The 19,372-nt window shown below is 62.1% G+C and overlaps 1 protein-coding gene across 1 annotated transcript in view; it reads left to right on the plus strand.

Annotated features, from left to right (window-relative positions):
* NOL4L (nucleolar protein 4 like) overlaps positions 1 to 12,888 on the plus strand; it is a 55,681-nt gene extending 42,793 nt beyond the window's left edge. Inside the window, 6 exon segments of the mRNA XM_061441540.1 lie at positions 8,630 to 8,901; positions 9,568 to 9,753; positions 9,831 to 10,022; positions 10,114 to 10,236; positions 10,461 to 10,662; positions 12,270 to 12,888. Of these exon segments, the coding sequence (XP_061297524.1) occupies positions 8,630 to 8,901; positions 9,568 to 9,753; positions 9,831 to 10,022; positions 10,114 to 10,236; positions 10,461 to 10,662; positions 12,270 to 12,469 (1,175 nt within the window). The 3' untranslated portion in view covers positions 12,470 to 12,888.
* Positions 12,889 to 19,372: the final 6,484 nt, after the last annotated feature.

Below are 19,372 nucleotides of genomic sequence, written 5' to 3' on the forward strand. Positions count from 1 at the left end.
GCCTTAAAGGCCACGGACGTGCCAGACTTTCCCGAGGAAATCCTCTAAAGCAGCCTGTGGAGCCCAACTGGCCAAGGTGCCCTGCGCAGAGTGCTCCATGTGCTCCCTGCCAGAACAGGACGTGTCCACATCTCCTGCTCTTGGCTGCCCACCGTGCCCCCAGCAGCCCCACAGAGCCCCAGCCTCCTGCCACCGGCCGTGGCAGCGAGCCCTGAGCCTCTCCTGCAGCCAGGCTCAGCTCCAGGCAGCCCAGCACTGTGGATCACCTCCTTTGGATCAGGACTTGGTACTCTCCAACCTCTGGAAATCCTCTTGAGTTACTAAATTGCTGCTGCCTGACGGGTGGGACGCTTGGAGTGTGTCTGCAGTGTAAGACACAGTATAAAGTATAAAGTTTTAATGAAGAGCTGCCCTGTAGGGGAGCAGGATCGTCTGACAGGCTTGTTAAAAAGGTCTCGTTTAAAGTACCGAGGCACCAGCTCCAGGTCTTTCAGAGGAGGAGCCAGTGCTCTCCTATGGCATGTGAGCAGAGTGGTGTGAAATACGGAGAGGCAGGAGAGCAGGGAACCATCACCTCACGCTTTGATACACAGGTACCTGCTGAATCTTCAGAGCTGAAAAGCAGCTGGAATGGAAGCCAGTACTTTAATACCTTGTTCTGTCCCCTTGTTCATAAGCTTTGGCCCGGGATAGCCACGCTGCAGCCAGCATCAGCCCTTGGAACAGCAGGGAGAGCAGATTAGACCTAATGGCTTCAGTGGTTAAGGGACAGAGATGGCACCACCGCAGAGCACCGGCAGCAGAGCCGGGCTCCCGCTGGGATGACGGGTGCATGGTGGGATGCAGGACACCCCGGCCAGCTCTGAGCACACGCTCGCTCCTTCCATTTCCCTTTGTTACTCGTCCTGTGGCCCAGCACGGAAAACGCGAAGCTCCTGCAACATCCCGTCCCCGTCGGATGTTGCTCACAGCGCCCAGGCCCGCAGGAAGCCGGCGGCTACCCAAAGCGACAGCAAGATCAACACGAGCCCTTTGCTGCTCAAGTGGAGCTATTGTGCAGGACATCCTGGAGGGCCACGTCTGCAGGAGCCAGCACGCAGTCCGAGCAGATGAACACTGAGTGCTGCTCCATCTCGCTCTCCCCTGTGCCTGTCACTGTCCCTGGAGGTTTCCTGTGCCTGCTCCCAGCTGAGCGTTGGTCCTGCTGATGGGATACAACTTGCCTCATCCCTGGCCATGCCTCCAGCTCCATCACCCAGGAGCGGTGCTCAGCCCATGGACAGGGATTGCTGCTCTCAGCCCGTTCTGTCCCATCCTCCTGAAGAACTGGGGGTGTAATATCTGCTTTCCCTGCATGGGGGGCGTGGGATTGCTGTATGGCACCATGTTGGGACAGGTCCCTTCCAGCCGAGTCCCTGCGTGCAGCCCTCACTTGAGCGGCAGCGTCCTGCTGAGCCCTTCTGCCTGGAGCAGCAGTGGCTAATCCAGACCTTGGAGAAAGGACTTTCTTAACCTACTTAACCGTGCAGGCACACGCTCCTCGGGGGCATCGCTTGGGGCGGCTGCTTGGGAAGGCTCTGACTGTTGGGGATGTCCCTCAGGAGCCCTCCAAGGAGGGGCCTCAAGGACACACAGGCAGGCGTTCTCAGGAAGCAGGTAGAACACATCACCCCCTGCCCTGGGGACACAGGGACAGCACGGAGCCATCCCCAGCACAGTGCCCTCTCTCTGGCATGGCTCGTGTCCTGCAGCTCTGGGTCACAGCCCCATTACTTGGTGAGATGCTCATGACGTGCTGCACATCCCCTGCTTTACCCAGGCTGCAGAATCCTCGCTGCTCCACAGAGCTTCAGGGCTTCCGACACCACCACTGGATTTCCCTGTCCCAGACGCCCAGCTCAGAGCCCAGACAAGTCACGGGCCAGCATCCAGGCCTTACAACAGCTACGTGTGACCTTATCTTGTTTTGCTTAGCTCTGTATTTCTCCTCTCTGCGGGTGCCCCCCCACTGAGCTGTCCCCACACAAGTCAGCAGGCGTGTCCTTGCCTTGCCTGTGCACTCGGGGCCGGTGGCTCCATTCCCTGCCGCCTCTTCAGGGGCACATCTGCTCCTCCCGAGCAAAGGCCTTGGGCAGTGATAAACACCCTCCTCTTGGCGCCGGTGGAGGAGCTGCAGGGTGCGAGGTGCAGCACGGGCGCTGCAGGGATGTGGTGTCTGTCGCACTGAACGGGGCTTGGGCTCCCCCTTGGCTCGTGTTTTGAGGGGAGCTCTTCCTTAGTCTGGAGCAGAGAGGATCACCGGGCAGCCGGTGCCTGTGCCCCCACTTTCCTCCCTAGATCAAGCACCCCCATCTGAAGCAGAGAGCAGGGTGAGCCCCACAGCGTGTTCCTTGCCTGGGAGGGCTGCAGAGCCCGGTGGCTTGGGGGCAGAGCTGCTCTGCCCTGCCCCAAGGAGGGGTGGGCAGCAGGGTCTCCCTGGTGGCAGGTCCGTGCTGCAGGCACCAGCTCCGTGTGCATCCTGCCCAAAGCCACCAAACCCGTTTGCTTGGCGTGGGGAGAGGCAGTGCCCGGGCAGCGGCGGGTCCCCTCCCTGCGGCAGGATCCGGGTGGCTGCCGGCGGCGGTGGCACAAGGAGGGGCTTGCTCTGCACCTTGTCCTTCCTCACCGAGGTCCTGGCTCGAGCACCCCTGGCGCAGCGAGGTGCCCAGGGCAGCGGTGGCAGGAGGGACGGGGCCAGGAGGACAGGGGACAGCCAAGTGATCGCGCGTTTGTGGCAGGGCTGTTTCTGCAGCGGGGGCTGATGAGCTCCGGTGCAGGGGAAGGTGCCCATTGCGGGGCTGTGGTGAGGTCCCGGGGCCGGCGGGAGCTGCTGCTGCTCCCTCGGGCTGGGCAGCGGCGCTGGGGGGAGACGGCGCCGGGGGGCACCGTTGATGGCGAGGAGGGGGGGCGGCCGCACAGCGCTGCCTTGTCCGGCCGAGCACACACATTGTGTCCTGCGGGCCAGATGTCTGCCTGCTCCCTGCGCTGGGCGAAGGCAGGGAGCCGGGGAGGGAGCGCGGAGGGTGGGCGCTGTGTCTGGGACGTAACGAGGTTTGCACTAACGAAGGAAGACAGGAAATAGAGCGTCTTAACTGGACACTGCCCAGCCCCACCGCCCCGCGGCCCCCGGCAGCACTGCTGCTGCTTTCGGACTGCATCTGGGATGCCACGGGCTGCAGGGAACGGGCTCCATGCTCCGGCCCTGTGAGCGGTGCCCAGCCACAGTGGCCAGCACCGCCAGGGCCTTTCCTGCTCACTGCCCGGCTGTGGGTGCAGGAGCCCCGGGGTGCTGCTCACTCACAGTGAACGCAGCGCTGCCGCCCAGCCGTGCCCCCCGCGGGGCCCCCATTCCCACTCGGTCTCTCCAATTTGTATTAAGAGTCCCTTCCTCGCAGGCTTTCCTCCTCCCCTGCTTCCCCTTTCTCGTCTCTTTTGTGAGTGAATAATTTATGGCACTTTTCATCTTCCTGGCTGTGGTTGCAGGCGGGCGGTGGTGGGATGCTCCAGCCCGTGCCGGTGCCACCGTGGGGTGGAAACAAAGCAGGATCCTCCTGGTTGTGATGGGGATTCTCAGGTGGGAGCAGCAGCCTCTGCCATCACCCCGCCGGCCATGGGCAGGCCAAGTGTCTCCGTGGTGGTCCATGAGACCAAGGGACACCGGTGGGACCCGGTGGTGGCTGCAGCACCCAAGGATGCGCAGGCAATGGCCAAGAGGTGCCGTGGCGGTGCTGGGCAGGGGGTCCCACCGTGGCAGGGCGCGGGCAGGACCGGGCAGCCCCCGGCCCACCGCGTGGTGCGGGGCTGCGGCGAGGCTCCCGTGGGCCGCGGGCTCTTACACAAGCTCATTGTTTGTGAGTCAAAAGAGGTTTTGTGTCCGCTCTGGAGATGTGACAGGAGCAGGAACAATTTGCCCCATTCATCTTGGACCCTGCCTTTGGAGAGCCGGGCCGTGGCCTTCGCCCGTTAAACCCAACCACTTCCCCGCCGTGAAAACCACCCGGGGAGCAGGTGTTGGGAATGGCCCCTTCCCCTCCTGATCCCCTCAGATCCAGCACCACCGAAATCGAGGATAATCCCGCGGCCTCTTCCAAATGAAAACGCTGAGCCCTGATTAATTCATTTAATAAGTGACTGATCCCCTCCTCCCCGGTGCCGCCGACCAAGAAGCCATTTTGCTTCTTGCTCTTGGGGCCGGGCACCGCCGGGGATGCCGAGGGGATGCTGAGGAGATGCTGAGGCCGATGCAGATGTGGTGTCCCTGTGGCCTCCTCCCGGCCTTGCTTCTCACCCAGCCATGGCCTTGGAGGGCAGCACTCGGGGCCTCGGAACCAGGCAGCCTCCATTGGGCTCTGCAGCCTCACCAGCATCCCCCACGCGGTGCCAGGGACTCCTCTGCCTCCAGCCGATGGAGGGGATTAGAAAGAAGGATGAAATACTCCGTTTTCCCAGGCAAAGATCAAACCGGTTGGGAAGTGACATTGTTTTTACAGTTCCATCTGCTTCAATTAGGGCATGGGGGTGGAGCAGGGGGGCTCCCAATTATCCTCATTAGAGGGGCTCCTCGTGCAGCCAAGCTCCAGCCGCGAGCAGGGAGCTCACCGGGCTCGTGCTGGTTGCTAATGAACACAGCGATGGCTGCACAGCCTGGCCTTGCTCCCCGCTGCTCCAGAGCCCTGCTCCGGACGTGGGGTTTGGGACTCGGGAGCTGGGTGGGTTTTACTGCAATGGGATCCTCTGGGAGCGTGGCCAATGCTGCCATCAGCAGAGCGGGAGCCTAAACCTGGCACCCAAAGCAGGAGGGCTCCTGCTCCCTCTCCCCAGGTCCTGCTTTGCTGAGGGGTGCCCCAGCCTCTGCTCAGGGCTGGTGGGGGGCTGGATACCCCAGTGAAGCTGTCTGGGGAGCAGCAGCAGCGCTGGCATCATCCCATCAGCACCACCCAGAGCACACCGGTGCTCTCAGATTGCTGAGGCCATTTCCGTTCAGACCCAGTGTGGATTTGTGGTCATTTCCCTGCTCACACAGGACTGAATTGATCCACTGCTTTGTGTGCTGTAAAACTGTAGAAACAAGACAATTACCTGTAGCAAGTGGGTTTGCAGACCTCGTGGTTTATTCATCCTTGGGTTGAACTGAGCTGTTCTTTTAGTAGATGCTGGTCCCTTGCTTTAGATTCCTATTTCATTTTCTTATTCCACCTGGACAGATAGAGACATCTTCTTTGTTATCTGTATCTTTTGGCTGTAGCAAACCCAGTATCAGTAAATGCAGCAAGGTCAGGTAGAAACCTGATTTGTGTTTTGTGCAACACAGAAGAAAAGCTGAGATCTTGAGAAGTCAGGGGTCCAGATCTCATCCCCAGCATCCTGCTGGTGTGGGACTGGCACTGCAATGGGGATGGGAGCTGCAGGGACTGGGGCAGAGCTTGGGGCTGTGGGTGGATGGGCAAGAGCACAGAGGGGATGCTCAGAGGAGGTTGAGGATGCTCAGAGCAATGCAGGGATGCCCAGGGCAGGTTGAGGATGTTCAGGGCACCCTCAGTCTTCTCTTAGGTAACGCCTCTCTTGGTGCCCTTGCCTGGCAGGGCTTTGGTGGTGTGGGGGAGGCCGTGCCGGGGGCTGCCTGCACCCCAAAGAGCAGGCAGGAGGTCGCTGCCGTCGGCTTGCAGGACGGGCGCTGATTGGCGCTGTGCTGTTGCTGTGCCCGGGCTGATGGCAGGGCCTGGCGTGCGGCTCGTGCCTCCCTGCATGGGAATAATTCTCCTTAATCCTTGCGGGAGGCATCGCTGGATGCGGCTGGAGCCTCCCTCGGGGAGCCCCGTCTCCCCTGGCGCAGAGCAGGGGGAGGGACAGGACCGCCGCCATCCTGTGCACTCGGTGCCCCTGGCCACCTGCATGGGGACCCGGCTGAGCCAGCACCGCGCCTGCGCCCGTGCTGAGGGCACCGGGTGCCAGTGGTGGGGCTGGCTCCGTGCCCCAGCAAGGCGCGTGTGGGGCAGAGCCCCCAGGAGGACTCAGTGGGGCAGGGCTGAGCCATCGCATCGTGCTGGAGAGCAGCACCCGCGGTGCTCTGGGGCAGGAGAGCTGTCAACCTAAACCCACAGCTGCGGCTGAGCCGGCAGCAGCCCTGTGCCGTGGTCAGGCTGCAGTGCTATGGCAGGAGACCAGAGCTGGTCCCAGGGCTTGCCTGGGGAGTGCCCCATGTAGTGCTGGCTGCTGAGCCCCCAGGAGCCCCATGCTGGGGAGGTGATGGCTGCCGCTGGCCCAAGCACCCATAGGCACCACCCCAGGGGCTGGGTGAGCTCCGGTCAGCGCTCAGACAAGTGACTGGAGCAGCGCAAGGGAAAGGAGGGGCACGGAGCCCTGCACAGTGGGGACCTCCTCATTTAGAGGCTCTCGGGGTGAGGAGCAGCCTGGCCATGAGGCCGGGCAGCGAGCGCTGGCAGCGGGGCCGGGGAGCCCGGGGATCGGCTCCCGAGGGTCCTCACGTGCGTTTGTTCGAGGGGAGCCGAAGTCCGGGGCGGCCGCAGGGTTCCCGGGAGCGCGCCCGGGGCCGCTCGGTGCCGTTTGTGCTGCGTGGCGCGGGAGGCGGCGGCAGCCGGGCCCCGGTGCCCGTGCGCGGGGGCTGCCCCACTGCCCGGCCCCATTGTGCTGCGGCGCGGGCCGGGCGCGGAGCCGCCATCTGCTCCTCGCTGCCGGCGGCTCCTTTGTTCGGCGCAGGAAGCGGCTCCCCACGTGCTCGCTCGCCCTTTCCCTCTCGCGGAGGCACCTGATGGAATAAAGGATTGAGAGCGGCGAGGGGAGGGAGCGCAGGGACGGGCTGAGCCCGCGGGAAGGGCGCGCCTGGCCCCGGGGCTGGGCTCCCGGGCCGGGTGCGGGCAGGGCTGGGTGCAGGCAGGAGCGGGTGCGGGCAGGAGCGGGTGCGGGCAGGGCTGGGTGCAGGCAGCAGCGGGTGCAGGCAGGAGCGAGTGCGGGCAGGAGCAGGTGCGGGCAGGGCTGGGTGCAGGCAGGAGCGGGTGCGGGCAGGAGCGGGTGCGGGCAGGAGCGGGTGCGGGCAGGGCTGGGTGCAGGCAGGAGCGGGTGCAGGCAGGGCTGGGTGCGGGCAGGAGCGGGTGCAGGCAGGGCTGGGTGCAGGCAGGAGCGGGTGCAGGCAGGGCTGGGTGCGGGCAGGGCTGGGTGCAGGCAGGAGCGGGTGCGGGCAGGGCTGGGTGCAGGCAGGAGCGGGTGCAGGCAGGAGCGGGTGCAGGCAGGGCTGGGTGCAGGCAGGAGCGGGTGCGGGCAGGAGCGGGTGCAGGCAGGGCTGGGTGCAGGCAGGAGCGGGTGCGGGCAGGACCGGGTGCGGGCAGGAGCGGGTGCAGGCAGGGCTGGGTGCAGGCAGGAGCGGGTGCAGGCAGGAGCGGGTGCAGGCAGGGCTGGGTGCAGGCAGGAGCGGGTGCAGGCAGGGCTGGGTGCAGGCAGGAGCGGGTGCAGGCAGGGCTGGGTGCAGGCAGGAGCGGGTGCAGGCAGGAGCGGGTGCAGGCAGCAGCGGGTGCAGGCAGGAGCGGGTGCAGGCAGGGCTGGGTGCAGGCAGGGCTGGGTGCAGGCAGGAGCGGGTGCAGGCAGGGCTGGGTGCAGGCAGGAGCGGGTGCAGGCAGGGCTGGGTGCAGGCAGGAGCGGGTGCAGGCAGGGCTGGGTGCAGGCAGGAGCCGGTGCAGGCAGGGCTGGGCGCTCTGCCGTGGCTGGGCTGCTCCGCAGAGCAGGAGGCTGGCACGGTGGGAGGGATGGTGCCAGGAGCCAGGGGTGTGTGGATGCAAGCAGGAGCTGCGCTGGGCTTTGCCGTCACCAGGTCCCTGGGCCGTGGCTCTGCTTGGTTTGGGTGGAACAGGGGAGCGGGAGCATCCATGTAGGGTGTAGGAGGTCATTTGGGCTTTGGGAGGGACAGGAGGGACATCGTGCATCTCTTGCCCCTCCTGCAGCATCGTGCTCAGGAGCCTTACCCTGGCCTGGCCCCTGCGAACAAAGCTCCCAACGCTGCGTCCATTCCACACCCTCAGCTGTTTCCCACCCCTCTGCGCCTGTCCTCATGTGCTGTCCCCTCGCCCTGCGGTGCAGCCTGTACCTGAGCTGCTGGTGCTGGAGCTCCTCACCTCCCAGAGCCCCAGGAGGACGGCGGGGAGCGGCAATGCCCCTTTCTCCTCCCTGCAATGCAAACAGAAACCGAAAAGGACCAAATTCCAAAGTTCTTATTCAAGCCCGGGCGCCGCAGCCCCGGGTGGAGGCGCAGGGACTGTCCCCTGCGGGAGGGACGGGCGGCCCTGGTCAGGGTATGGCAGGGTCCGGTGTGCTCTGAGGGACCAGGGAGCGGAGCCGTGTGACGATGGTGTCCGTGCTCCCAGCGGCTGCATCCCGGTGCCCAAAGCACGGCCCTGCCGGCCTGGTTCCCGGCGGCACATGTGGTGATCCTAAGTGAGTCCGGGGTAGCCCTGGGGCTTCCAAAGCAGGGGTGCATCCATGCTGCGTGCCCTGGTAGGCTCAGGGGAGGTTGGCCCCGTGGTGGCAGAGCTGCTCGCCCGCCTCGGGGCACCACGGGGTGAGCACACGTCCTTCCTCGCAGATGACTCCTCGTCAGAGAGCTGCAGCGGGAATGGCTCCTCCACCCTGAACCCCTCGACCTCGAGCAGCACGCAGGGCGACAGCGCCTTCCCCGAGATGAACGGCAATGGCCCCGCGGCACCCATGGACTTCACGGCGGCGGCTGACGAGCAGCCCATCAACCTGTGCGACAAGCTGGCCCCGGCGCACGGCACCCCCTCCTACCAGGCGGACGGCTGCAGCGCCGACGGGCTGCGCAGCAGGGGCAAGTACGGCGTGAAGAGCACGGCAGAGGTACGGCCCCGATAGGGGAGGTGGCAGGGGACACCATGTGGTGCCCCTGGTGTCCCTGGCCAGGGCTGGTCACGGGGCATGGCGCAGGGGGAGCAACCAGGCAGGGACGTGGCTCCTGCCGCAGCACCAGGATAGCAGAGAGCAGGGCAGCCGGGCTGGGAGCCTTTCCCCTGTAGGGACGCAAGGATGGACAAACTGTGCCTGGCCAAACCCCAGCCTTGGGCTGCTGCTGCTCGGCAGAGTTCAGCCCAGGCACCGAGCAAGCGGTTGGCAGAGAGGAGGAGGGAGGGTTGGGGAGAGCTGGGGGCACCCCTCACATCCCGCCTGCCCCAGAGCTGGGGCTCTGCAGTGGGCTCGTCTCACCCCAGCCCGTGCAAGGAGGATCCTGTTTGGTCCAGGCAGTGTGTTCCACAGGGTCAGGCAGAGCCGCGCTGCCTGCACTTTGGGCCATCACAGGCCACATGAGGTCACCATGTCCCCTCCTGCCCCAAGCAGGCAGGAGCTGGCACTTGGGGAAGCCCAGTCATGGGTTCATCTTCCCAGGGTGCAGGAACATCGGGAAAGGGGGCAGAAGCAGTGAACCGAGGAGAAAGGGTTTTTACCTTGTGACCCCAGGCAGAGGCGAGCAGGCAAGGGATGCTCATGGTAATTCCTGTGTCCTCTCAGTCCCCTCCATACAGCTCTGGCAGCTACGACTCCATCAAGACAGAGGTGAGCGGCTGCCCCGAGGACCTGACCGTCGGCAGGGCCCCCACGGCTGACGAAGATGATGATGACCACGATGACCATGAAGACAACGATAAGATCAATGACTCGGAGGGGATGGACCCAGAGAGGCTAAAGGCTTTCAATGTAAGGAGGGCTCCATGGGCATGGTGAGCCCTGCTGCCTCCATCTTGGTGTTCCACCATCTCCCTTCTCCTTTGCAGATGTTTGTGCGCCTCTTCGTGGATGAGAACCTGGACCGGATGGTTCCCATCTCCAAGCAGCCCAAGGAGAAGATCCAGGCCATCATCGAGTCCTGCAGCCGGCAGTTCCCCGAGTTCCAGGAGCGGGCACGCAAGCGCATCCGCACCTACCTCAAATCCTGCCGCCGCATGAAGAAGAACGGGATGGAGATGGTGAGCGGCCACCCCGGTGCCCCCCTCCCCGTGCACCACCGCTCCTGGTGCAGCAGGTACCTGAGGGTCTCCTCTGCTTGTGTCCCTGCAGACCAGGCCCACGCCGCCACACCTGACCTCAGCCATGGCCGAGAACATCCTGGCCGCTGCCTGTGAGAGCGAGACGCGGAAAGCAGCCAAGAGGATGCGGCTGGAGATCTACCAAACCTCCCAGGTACGGTGCTGGCGGCTGGAGGTGGGCGAGGGACGGAGCCAGCAGCACCCTGTGGTGGCTGGGGAGAAGGAGAGACATTTCTGAGTGATGACAAGGCTTTATTAAAAGTCTGTCTGAAATAAGAGGGCTGCAGAGCATGGCCCAGACTCAGGCCAGCAGGGATGGGGAGCTGGACCAGGCATCCCTGCTCCTCACTGGACTCAGTCTGCGTTTCCCCCACGCAGGACGAGCCCATCGCTCTTGATAAACAGCACTCCAGAGACTCCACAGCCATCACCCACTCCTCCTACTCACTGCCAGCTTCATCTTACTCCCAAGACCCAGTCTACATCAATGGAAGCCTCAACTACAGCTACCGTGGCTACGGGTCCCTGGGGGGCAGCCTGCAGCCGCCTGCCTCCCTCCAGACGGGCAACCACAGTAACGGTGAGTGACCACACACTGCACCGGGAGCACCCCTGCCCATCGCCTCCATCCCAGGCTCCGCATCCCTGCAGGGCAGACTGGAGCACAGGGCTGCTCCCAAGCCCCCTCTTCCCCTGCAGCTGACCCGCATTGCCCGGCTGCTCAGCTTGCCTCCTCAGCAAGTGCTGACTGCTGAGCTGAACCTGGAGGGACGGAGGAGGTGGCACTGGGAGGGAGGGAGCGTCCCAGAATAACAGGGGAATCTGCACCAGCTGTTAATGGTTAACAGGAGCGGGCGCCTATCGCTGCCCTCATCTCGTGGCTGGTACGAGCCCATCCGTCCCCAGCCTGCTTTGGTGGCTCTGGGAGAGCAGGATGGGGCCGGTGCAGCTGGGGCTCCTGCTGCAGCTCGGGAGGGTGCTTGGGGGCTGCCTGGGAGAACAGGACCGGTGCTGCAGGGCAGGAGGAGGGTGCAGGGGGCTGGCTGGTTTAGGAGCAGGTGGACAGAGGCCATGGTGGTCCTTGGCCAGTCCTTTGGCAGTCTCCAGGCTTTTGCTTGCCCTGGTGCACGCTGTGCTGCTGCCCTGCCCCTGCCCACCCCAACAGGAGGGGGGATTTGGAAGGATGTGATTTCCGGAGCCCTGCGAGATGCCTGTCTGGGATTAACTCTTATCATCCCTTCCTAATGCTTCTTAACCCTGAATAAAGAGCCCGCCCCGGCCTCCAGCTGCTGAGACCTAATCCTTGGAGCCGCGGCGATGGGTCCTGCCCTGGGCAGCACCAGCACCCCTGGCCCTCACTGGCTCCGGGGGGTGAGGCACCGAGCACCCCAGAGCAGCCCCAGGGAGCAGCCAGGCCCTGCTCAGCACAGCAGCACATGGCTCCTTCCGAATGCATTCTGAACCTCACTTCCCCTTTGCCCAAGCTCCGGCCCAGCCCTCCAGGGGCAGGATGGTGCTGCCGTAGCCGGAGCTCTGCGGGGAGCTGCCCGTCTGCCTCGCTGAGCAGGAAGCCTGCAGGGTTTGCTGCCCACAAGCGTCTTCTCCCTCCATCCCCCACCTGAGGCGATTCCTGCTCAAACCACGGCCCCACCGGAGCTCCTTCCCCCTCGGTGAGCCGGGAAATGGCTCCCTTTACTGCTGCCTTTTCTGTCCAGTGAAATTGCTTTCACTTGAGAGCCTCCTCCTCCTCCTCCTCCTCCCCTGGCAGGCTGATTACCCTGGTGTGCAAGTGCTCTGCTGGGGCTGCTCCTCCCACAGCTCCAGCACAGTGTTCCCTGGATGCTTTCCCTCCTGCCCTCAGCAATGGGCTCCCCTCCCTGCCACTGTCACCGGTGGGATCCCCCACTGGTGGCCTGCAAATCACTGCAGCCCGGTCCCTGCTCCGCGTCCCCCGTGTCCCACGGCTGTGCCAGGCCACGCAGCGGGAGCTCAGCCCTCCTGGATCCTTTCTGCAGCATCACCAAGGGCTCCATCAGCCCGCAGCGCTCCGGCTCACAGCTCAGGCTCAGTCAGGGCTCTGCAGGGAGAGGTGCGGGAGCAGGGGCTTCCCGTGGGCACCTCCTCGTGGCAGGATGGGCACGGGCAGAGCGCCTCTGCCTGAGCTTGCCTCTTGCTTTCCCTCGGCAGGTCCCACGGATCTCAGCATGAAAGGTGGGGCCTCGAGCACGGCCCCGTCCAACAGCACCAGCAGGGGGATGCAGGCTGCGCAGCTCAGCCCCACGGAGATCAGCGCCGTGCGGCAGCTCATCGCCGGCTACCGGGAGTCCGCGGCCTTCCTGCTCCGCTCGGCAGACGAACTGGAAAACCTCATTTTACAGCAGAACTGACTCCTCCTCGCTCCAGAAGACAATTCCTACCTGCTGGCAAGAGGCTCCCGGCGCGTCCTGCTCAGGACCATCGCCCTCCCGGCCGGGTACACGTAGTTTTAGAAGGTGGAATCCAAAAGACCTCTTTTCTTTCACACTCCGAGCACCTGGGACTTGAGGCACAAGGACACGTTTTGAACCGTACCAACAGCCAAACCCGCGGCTTGGGAGGACGTGGGACTTCCAGGGCAGAAGGGAGCCTGGGGAGGTTTGGGGCTGCAGATGTATTTAGAATAACCTTTGTGGACCCAAATGTTAGATTCCCGTCCCCAGATAATTTCTGAGTCTTAGGTGAGCTGAATCACATATTTATTGAGAAATGGACCCTCCTCTCCCCTTAGTAATTTATTTTTCTGAAAATGGATTCTTTTGAGTTTGTACGGATTGCCAGGTTTTTGTCTGTCTGACCAGGAGGAATTGAGTCCTGTGAAATAACACATTCCATATCACCACACTGCTAATGCCCAGGCAGCTCGGCCTGTTTCTCTGGGGAGCCCTTGTCGCGCAGGGAGCACGGCCGCCATCCAGCCCCGGAGCAGCGTCCCGCTTAGCCCTCGGCGGCCCCGCAGCAGCGCCGGGCTCTCCGTGTCCCGCAGAGCCTCGGCAGAGCTCGGCAGCCCCCGGCTGGAAGCGGCCCAGCAGACGAGAGGAGGAAGGAAGGAAAGAACCTGAGAAACGCGGGCTCGCGGGCACCCTCCGTTCTCTACCTCAGCCTCCGTTGTGGGCTCCCTGCAGGGCCGGCGGCGCTGGTCCTGGTGAGTGTCGCAGCCGCGTGCATCGCGCCGAGGAGGCTGGAAGTGGCCGGGGCCCTGCTGCTGGGCGGCAGCTCCTCAGCCCCGGCCCCACCTGAGCCCAGCCCTGGGGCGGCACCGGGAGCAGGAGCCCCTTAGGAACCGCACGGGTGGAATAAAGCTGATGCCGGGTCCCTGCCTGGGGAGCAAGCGCGGGTGGAAGATGGAGACAGGCAACGCTCGGCAGCAGCACTGACAAAGTCCTCTCCGGGGCCCAGGATCCTCCCCCCTCCCTGCTCACAGCCCTGGAACAAGCCCACCATGCCCAAAGTGTGGAAAACCGATAATGCGATGACCGCTCTGCCCCGTTACCGCCCCTCCCTACCCCCCAATAATGCACTTCGTTTTGCTCAGTGCAATACCTACTACCAGTGCTGCTAAACCCAGGGACTTCGCTCAGGCCGGGGATGCTGAGCCGAGCTCAAGCAATGCAACGTGCTGTGGAGCCACGGAGAGAGCAGCGCCCGCTCCCAGCCCGGGCAGGAGCCCTCACCCCGGGGCAGACATTCGAGAAGTGCAAACCCCGTTCGAAAGGTCGAGGTTTTCCCTCTTTGGAGCCAGCTTTGGTCCTTTTGGGCTCTTCTCTCCTGCTCCGGGGCTGATGCCGCTGGCACAGGCTCGAGCAGGCACAGGCGGCGGTGGCTGGACCCGGCCCGTTCCCTCCCTAGCCTTTATACCCGATCGTAGTCCCCACACACTGGAAGAGGAGCAAAGCCTCTGCCCTGCTTTAGGCTCAGCACAGCAGGGGCCAGCACGGGGCTGAGGCCGCGCTTGCAGGGCAGCAGGAGGGACCTCCCGTTGCCCATTGACCGCTCCCCCCAAACCTGAACCTTCCCGTAGCATGTGGAGAAAAGGGACCAGCCCCCCCCACCCCGTCCGTGCAGGGATGGGGGGGCCTGGTGAGACCTGAGCCCGTCCCCAGCCCCCTGAGCCCAGGCTCAGGCTCATTCCTCCCCAGCACCTCCCTGCCCGGCATTGATGTAAATACTGACCCGTGTGTGAACAGCACGAAGGCCCAAAGCTCTGACACAGACGTGAGCCCGCAGCCGCCTGGGACAGGCTGAACGTGAGGGGAGCAGAGGCAGAGACAATCGCAGTCCCGCACTTCTCCCTCTGCCCCATCCCACCCCAGCCGGTGCCTCTCTCGGCAGAGGCCATCGGGAACCTTTAGCCATAACCTTGCCATCCCGTTCCTGCAGGTGGTGACCCCGGAGAGGCCTCCATCAGCTGCAGCCTGGTTGAAGTTTGATTTAGACCCGTTTTTAGCTGGCGGTCCCAGATCACCTTTGAACTTGTCTTAGCACGTAGTGAAGTAGCTCTTGCGCTTTGTTCAACTGCTGTAGAAGGCGGACGAGGCTCGCGGTTGCATGGGAAGGTACCCGACGGCCCCGTCCTGCCAACTGAGGTTCAGAACTGGCAGCTGAATGGTACAGGCTCAGATTCCCCACGCCCCAGTGACAGCCTCGTCCGACTCCAATGGGATTGACTGTGAATTCCTGTCAGGGATCTTCTCCTTTCTTCTTTCTTCTTTCGTGTCCTTTGGGTGAGCCGCGGCTTTCGAGCCTCTTGGCACGAGCTCCACAGACACCTCGGTGCTCTCCAGCTCGGTTGCGGCTCCTCTGCGCTCCAGGACTGTTTCGCAGCCACATTCCTGTGCTCCCACCAGGCAGGACGGGGTCAGGAATCTCTTGTCCGGGTTTCCCAAGGCGAAGGAACGAGCTCTGCAGATCTGAGGGGTGGAAGGAGAAAGCGGGGTTAGCAAATGGTCTGGATGGGCCGGGCTTTTCCTTAGGAGCTGATCACTGCTGGAGAAAACAGAGTCTAATTTCACGCTCTTGCATTTGAGTTGAACCTCGACCATCCCTGCCCCGGGTTGCTCCGTGGGGCTGCGAGCAGCCGTGACTCGTACCTCCCCGTGCCCCGCGCGGCCGGCGGCTCCCGCACCAGTGCGTGACAAACCGATGCTGCTGCTGCTGCTTTGAACTCAGAGGGTTGATAGACTTTTCCTTTGTAAGTTTTTGTAAGACTTTTTACAAGGTAGCGTAGACCCCCCCCGGCCCCAACGCCCCGGCTCTGGTTTTTATATCATTTAGTGGTGCTTTAGGACCTTCTGTTTGGTTGTTTCGGGGCCGCACGGCTCCGCTCTTCGCCTGTATCTACCTAAGACCAATGTGAACCTTTGTATTTTTGCTCCTCTTTTGGACTCAGTGAAGTGTCCTGTTTACATGTACAGAACTCCCGGCCCCCGTGTGTTCCGCCAGACCTGCTCGTGAAGAGGAAGATGCACCTCACCCAGTTCGTCTGCTTAACCCAGCCACAGCCTCACTCACCCCAACACGCACCCGCCCCGAGGAAGACCCCCCCCCCCCCCCCCAAACCTGACCCCCCACACCCCCCCGGCAGCAGCGGTGGGGTTTGCACACGGGATTCTCTTGTCCCCCAGCGCCAGTTCAGGATCGGTCCAGGTGGATCCCGCTGCTCCCCATCCCCATCCGAGAGCTGCCGAGCTCAGAGCAGGGGTCACACCACGCAGGGGAGGACTGGCGGGGAAGCAGGGGGGATACCCCCCCCCCCCAGGATTGGGAACAGCCTTTCCCAAACCATGGGATCGGGCCAAGCTGAGCTCGGGTTGCGAGGGGGGGAGCGCATCCCGCGGGAGGCTCCCAAAGGAAGCAGCTCTTTGGAAAGCCGGCGCTTTCCCGAGGCTCCGGGAGAAGCATATGGCACTTAACCCGGCTTTTAAGGTGACACTTTATTGCTTAATCAATGGATTCCTTTCGAAATGGTATTTTTGCAGATAGGCACCTATGCAACTTCATGTGGCTCTTAAGCAGATGAGCACTTCCTCCTCACCGAGCTTGGTAAGAGTTATTTGTGTTCTATACTGTGGATTTTTCCAGTAAATGTGGCTTAATATTTTAATTCTTAGGCTGTGTGTCTATTATATATGTGATGCAACTGAATTCTGTTCTGTTCGTGGAATGATTAGCACAGGCCAACTCCCTGTTCCCCTCACTTAACAAAGACCAATGAGCTGTTAATCAAGCTGTTATCTCCATGGTATTACTTGCTAAATGCACTGATTTCATAAGTATGTGGAATCCTTTTTGGGTTTTTTTTTCTTTCTTTTTTGGTTTTTTTTCTTTCGAATCTGTATATCATATATAAGACTGAATCTACTTAATAAACACTGTATAACAAGAAGGGCTTGCTCCTCCACTGTCGAGCCCGCGGGTGCTGCCGGCACCGGGTGCTCCCCAGCCCTGCGATGCGAGGGGTCGGTGGCAGCGGCCACCAAAGCAGGGTGTAAATGTAGGTGTTAAAGGGTAAAAACCAGCTCCTCGGGTGGGTACTTTTGGCATAAGCGGGTGCGGGTACCAGAGAGCGGCGCCAGCACTGAGCCGTGGGGCCGGGCACAGGTTTGCTGCCCAACTCCTCTTTTGAGAGAGTTCATTTGTGAAGCGTCGGGTTCTGGTGAGGAAAAACAAAAGGAGTTTTCACTGAAGTCTGTGGGAAGTTTCTCCCTCTCATGGCAAAACCTGAGTTTTCCTGATCAGCTTCCTTCACTGCGCATAATAAAGCTTTGCATCCGTAAAACGTTCATCTCAAAGCGCTGTGTAGATAAAACCCCCTGGGTTGGAGCAGTGGCTGCCCCGCTCCTTCCACAGTATCACAGAATCCCACCTAAAGCTCCTCCAGCTCCAACCCCTGCACAGGCAGGGACCCCTTCCACTGGAGCAGCTTGCTCCAAGCCCCTGTGTCCAACCTGGCCTTGAGCACTGCCAGGGATGGGGCAGCCACAGCTTCTCTGGGCACCCTGTGCCAGCGCCTCAGCACCCTCACAGGGAAGAGCTTCTGCCTAAGAGCTCATCTCAGTCTCCCCTCTGGCAGGTTAAAGCCATTCCCCTTGTTCTGCCCCTACATCCCTTGCCCAAAGCCCCTCTTTTGTTCTCTTATGTTCAGTAACTTACTGGTGCCCAGAGCCAACGCGAGGGCTCTGCAGCACACACGGGTGCAGCATCTCCCGTGTGCCTGTGACGCAGCCGGGTTCAGCAACAGCCAAGCCTCGGGATGAGCTCCGATCCCAAGTTTCAGATGGCAGCTGGAAGCCATGGGGACTGGTGGTGTGCGGTCGCAGCAGCGTGCAGAACCACTCCCTGTGGAATGACCTGGTGTTGCTGCCTCATCTCCATGGCACAGGCATGGACAGCCCTCTATCCACAGGCAGCTCTGCCACGGGGCTGGATCCAAAGAGCAGAACCTCTGAGGGAGCAGAGCTGCTGCCTGTCAGAGACACGTCAGGGAGGAAACCAGTGCGTTTCTGTGGGGAACTCGGACATGAACAGGGTTTGCTCTTGAGAGCCCCAAGCTCCCCACTCTAGAGGGAGCTGACCCCGACCTCACCCTCCAGAACAGCAGTAACACAGAGATGGGTTGGTTGTTCCGGCTTAAATCCTCCCTAAATGACAGCTCCACTTTCTGCATTCCTTATTTTTAGTGTATTTTGATGACCTGGGCACCTCCAAGCCCTGTTTGCAGACACCTGCCAGAGCCAGGGGCTGCAGCCAGGACCGACGTTCACACACACATAAATCCTGACTCCCCATGGGAGCGATGCCATAAAACCATGAAGCCACGCTTGGGCCAGCAGTTCTTGGCTTTGCCCCCTTACCACGAACTGTAAAGGAAGCTGCTGCACTCCTGCATCACCGCCAGCATCAGTGACCGGGAGGGACCACCGCTGCTGTCCTGCCACGCTGCAGCACTGCTGAGCACAGGGGAGTCAGGGGTTATCAGATGGATCCAATCCACCAGGTCACCTCTGCCTCGTGCAGGATCCACCCGATGAGACCAGAGCCCAGATGTGTAATGCAGTAATTCACGTTGTTCTTACCACCTGGAAAAGAGAAAGAGAGAAGGGATGTATCAATATAGTGCACTTACAGGTAGTTTCAACAGTGTAATCGGTGCCACGTTGTTATCCTCCTCCAAAACCCTTTTCAGACCTATCTATCCAACAACCGAGCACGGTGGCAGCACAAAAGCTGTGACAGCAGCAGCACAAGCTGCCCAGTGACACTGGGCTGGTCTCGGTGCTGCTGCCCACAGGCACCTCCCCAACCAGGCCAGTACCAGCCATCACCGTCACCCCATCACCATCACCACGAGGGCTCCCACAGCCACAGCCTTAGCTCCTGCAGCATCCCAACCTTCGGAGGAGCTGGTTCCCAAGGGCGTCTCAGTGTCTGCAGCATCCTCGGTCCCCTGCAAGTGTGCAGCATCCATGCAATGAAGCTGAGGCTCTGCAGCCTCCCTGCTAAGGAAGAGGAGAGGGGAAGCAGTGACTGCCTCGGGGAGCAGGGCCCGGCTGCAGAAGAAGAGGATGGAAACCAGAAGAGCAGCTTTTACAGAGTCTTTATTTTCCATACCACAAGGGACAAACATGAGCAGACCCAAGGGCTCTGCAAACCAGACACTGCCAAGGGACACGGCCAAGCCAGCCCCGGCTCTGCTCCCATCTTTGGTAAGCCCTCGGCACCTCCATGCTCCCGGGCATCCCCCAGCCTGGGTCTCTCTCCCCATCCCACAACATGAGGCTGATAAAACCATTCTGGAGACTGAACTTGTTGCACCCCTCTGGCTCGCATCTCAAACAGGGACTTGCACTGTTAAAACCCAAGTGCATGGTCAAGGGAGGTAGCACAGAGCTAGAAAAGGGACCAGAAGGAAAAAGAAAAAGAAACCCCCTACAATTCTTCTACAACACTGCTTGAACGGAACAAGAGACTGCTCCCTGCGCCGGGGCAACTCTCTCTTAACAGGTAAGTGCTCCAAAGAGGAAGAGTCCCGGGTTTGCCCTCAGTGGGGACACGAGGTGTTCCCCTTTGCGCAGCTCCGGCTCAGCCACATCAACAACCAGCACCGCGCTGGAGGAGGCACCGGCACCGGGCACCCCTGCTCTGCCTGCACGGCCCGGCCCAGCACCGGCACCCGGCCCAGAGGGAGCCCAGGGACACCTTCACGTGCTGAGCCTCACGCCAGGGGACAGAACACAGCGGCTCCGACTCCAGGG

The sequence above is a fragment of the Pezoporus flaviventris genome, unplaced genomic scaffold (assembly GCF_033815535.1).
Source record: "Pezoporus flaviventris isolate CSIRO_AGI_PZ_B2104156 unplaced genomic scaffold, CSIRO_AGI_Pfla_v1 ptg000213l, whole genome shotgun sequence".
Taxonomy (NCBI): domain Eukaryota; kingdom Metazoa; phylum Chordata; class Aves; order Psittaciformes; family Psittacidae; genus Pezoporus; species Pezoporus flaviventris.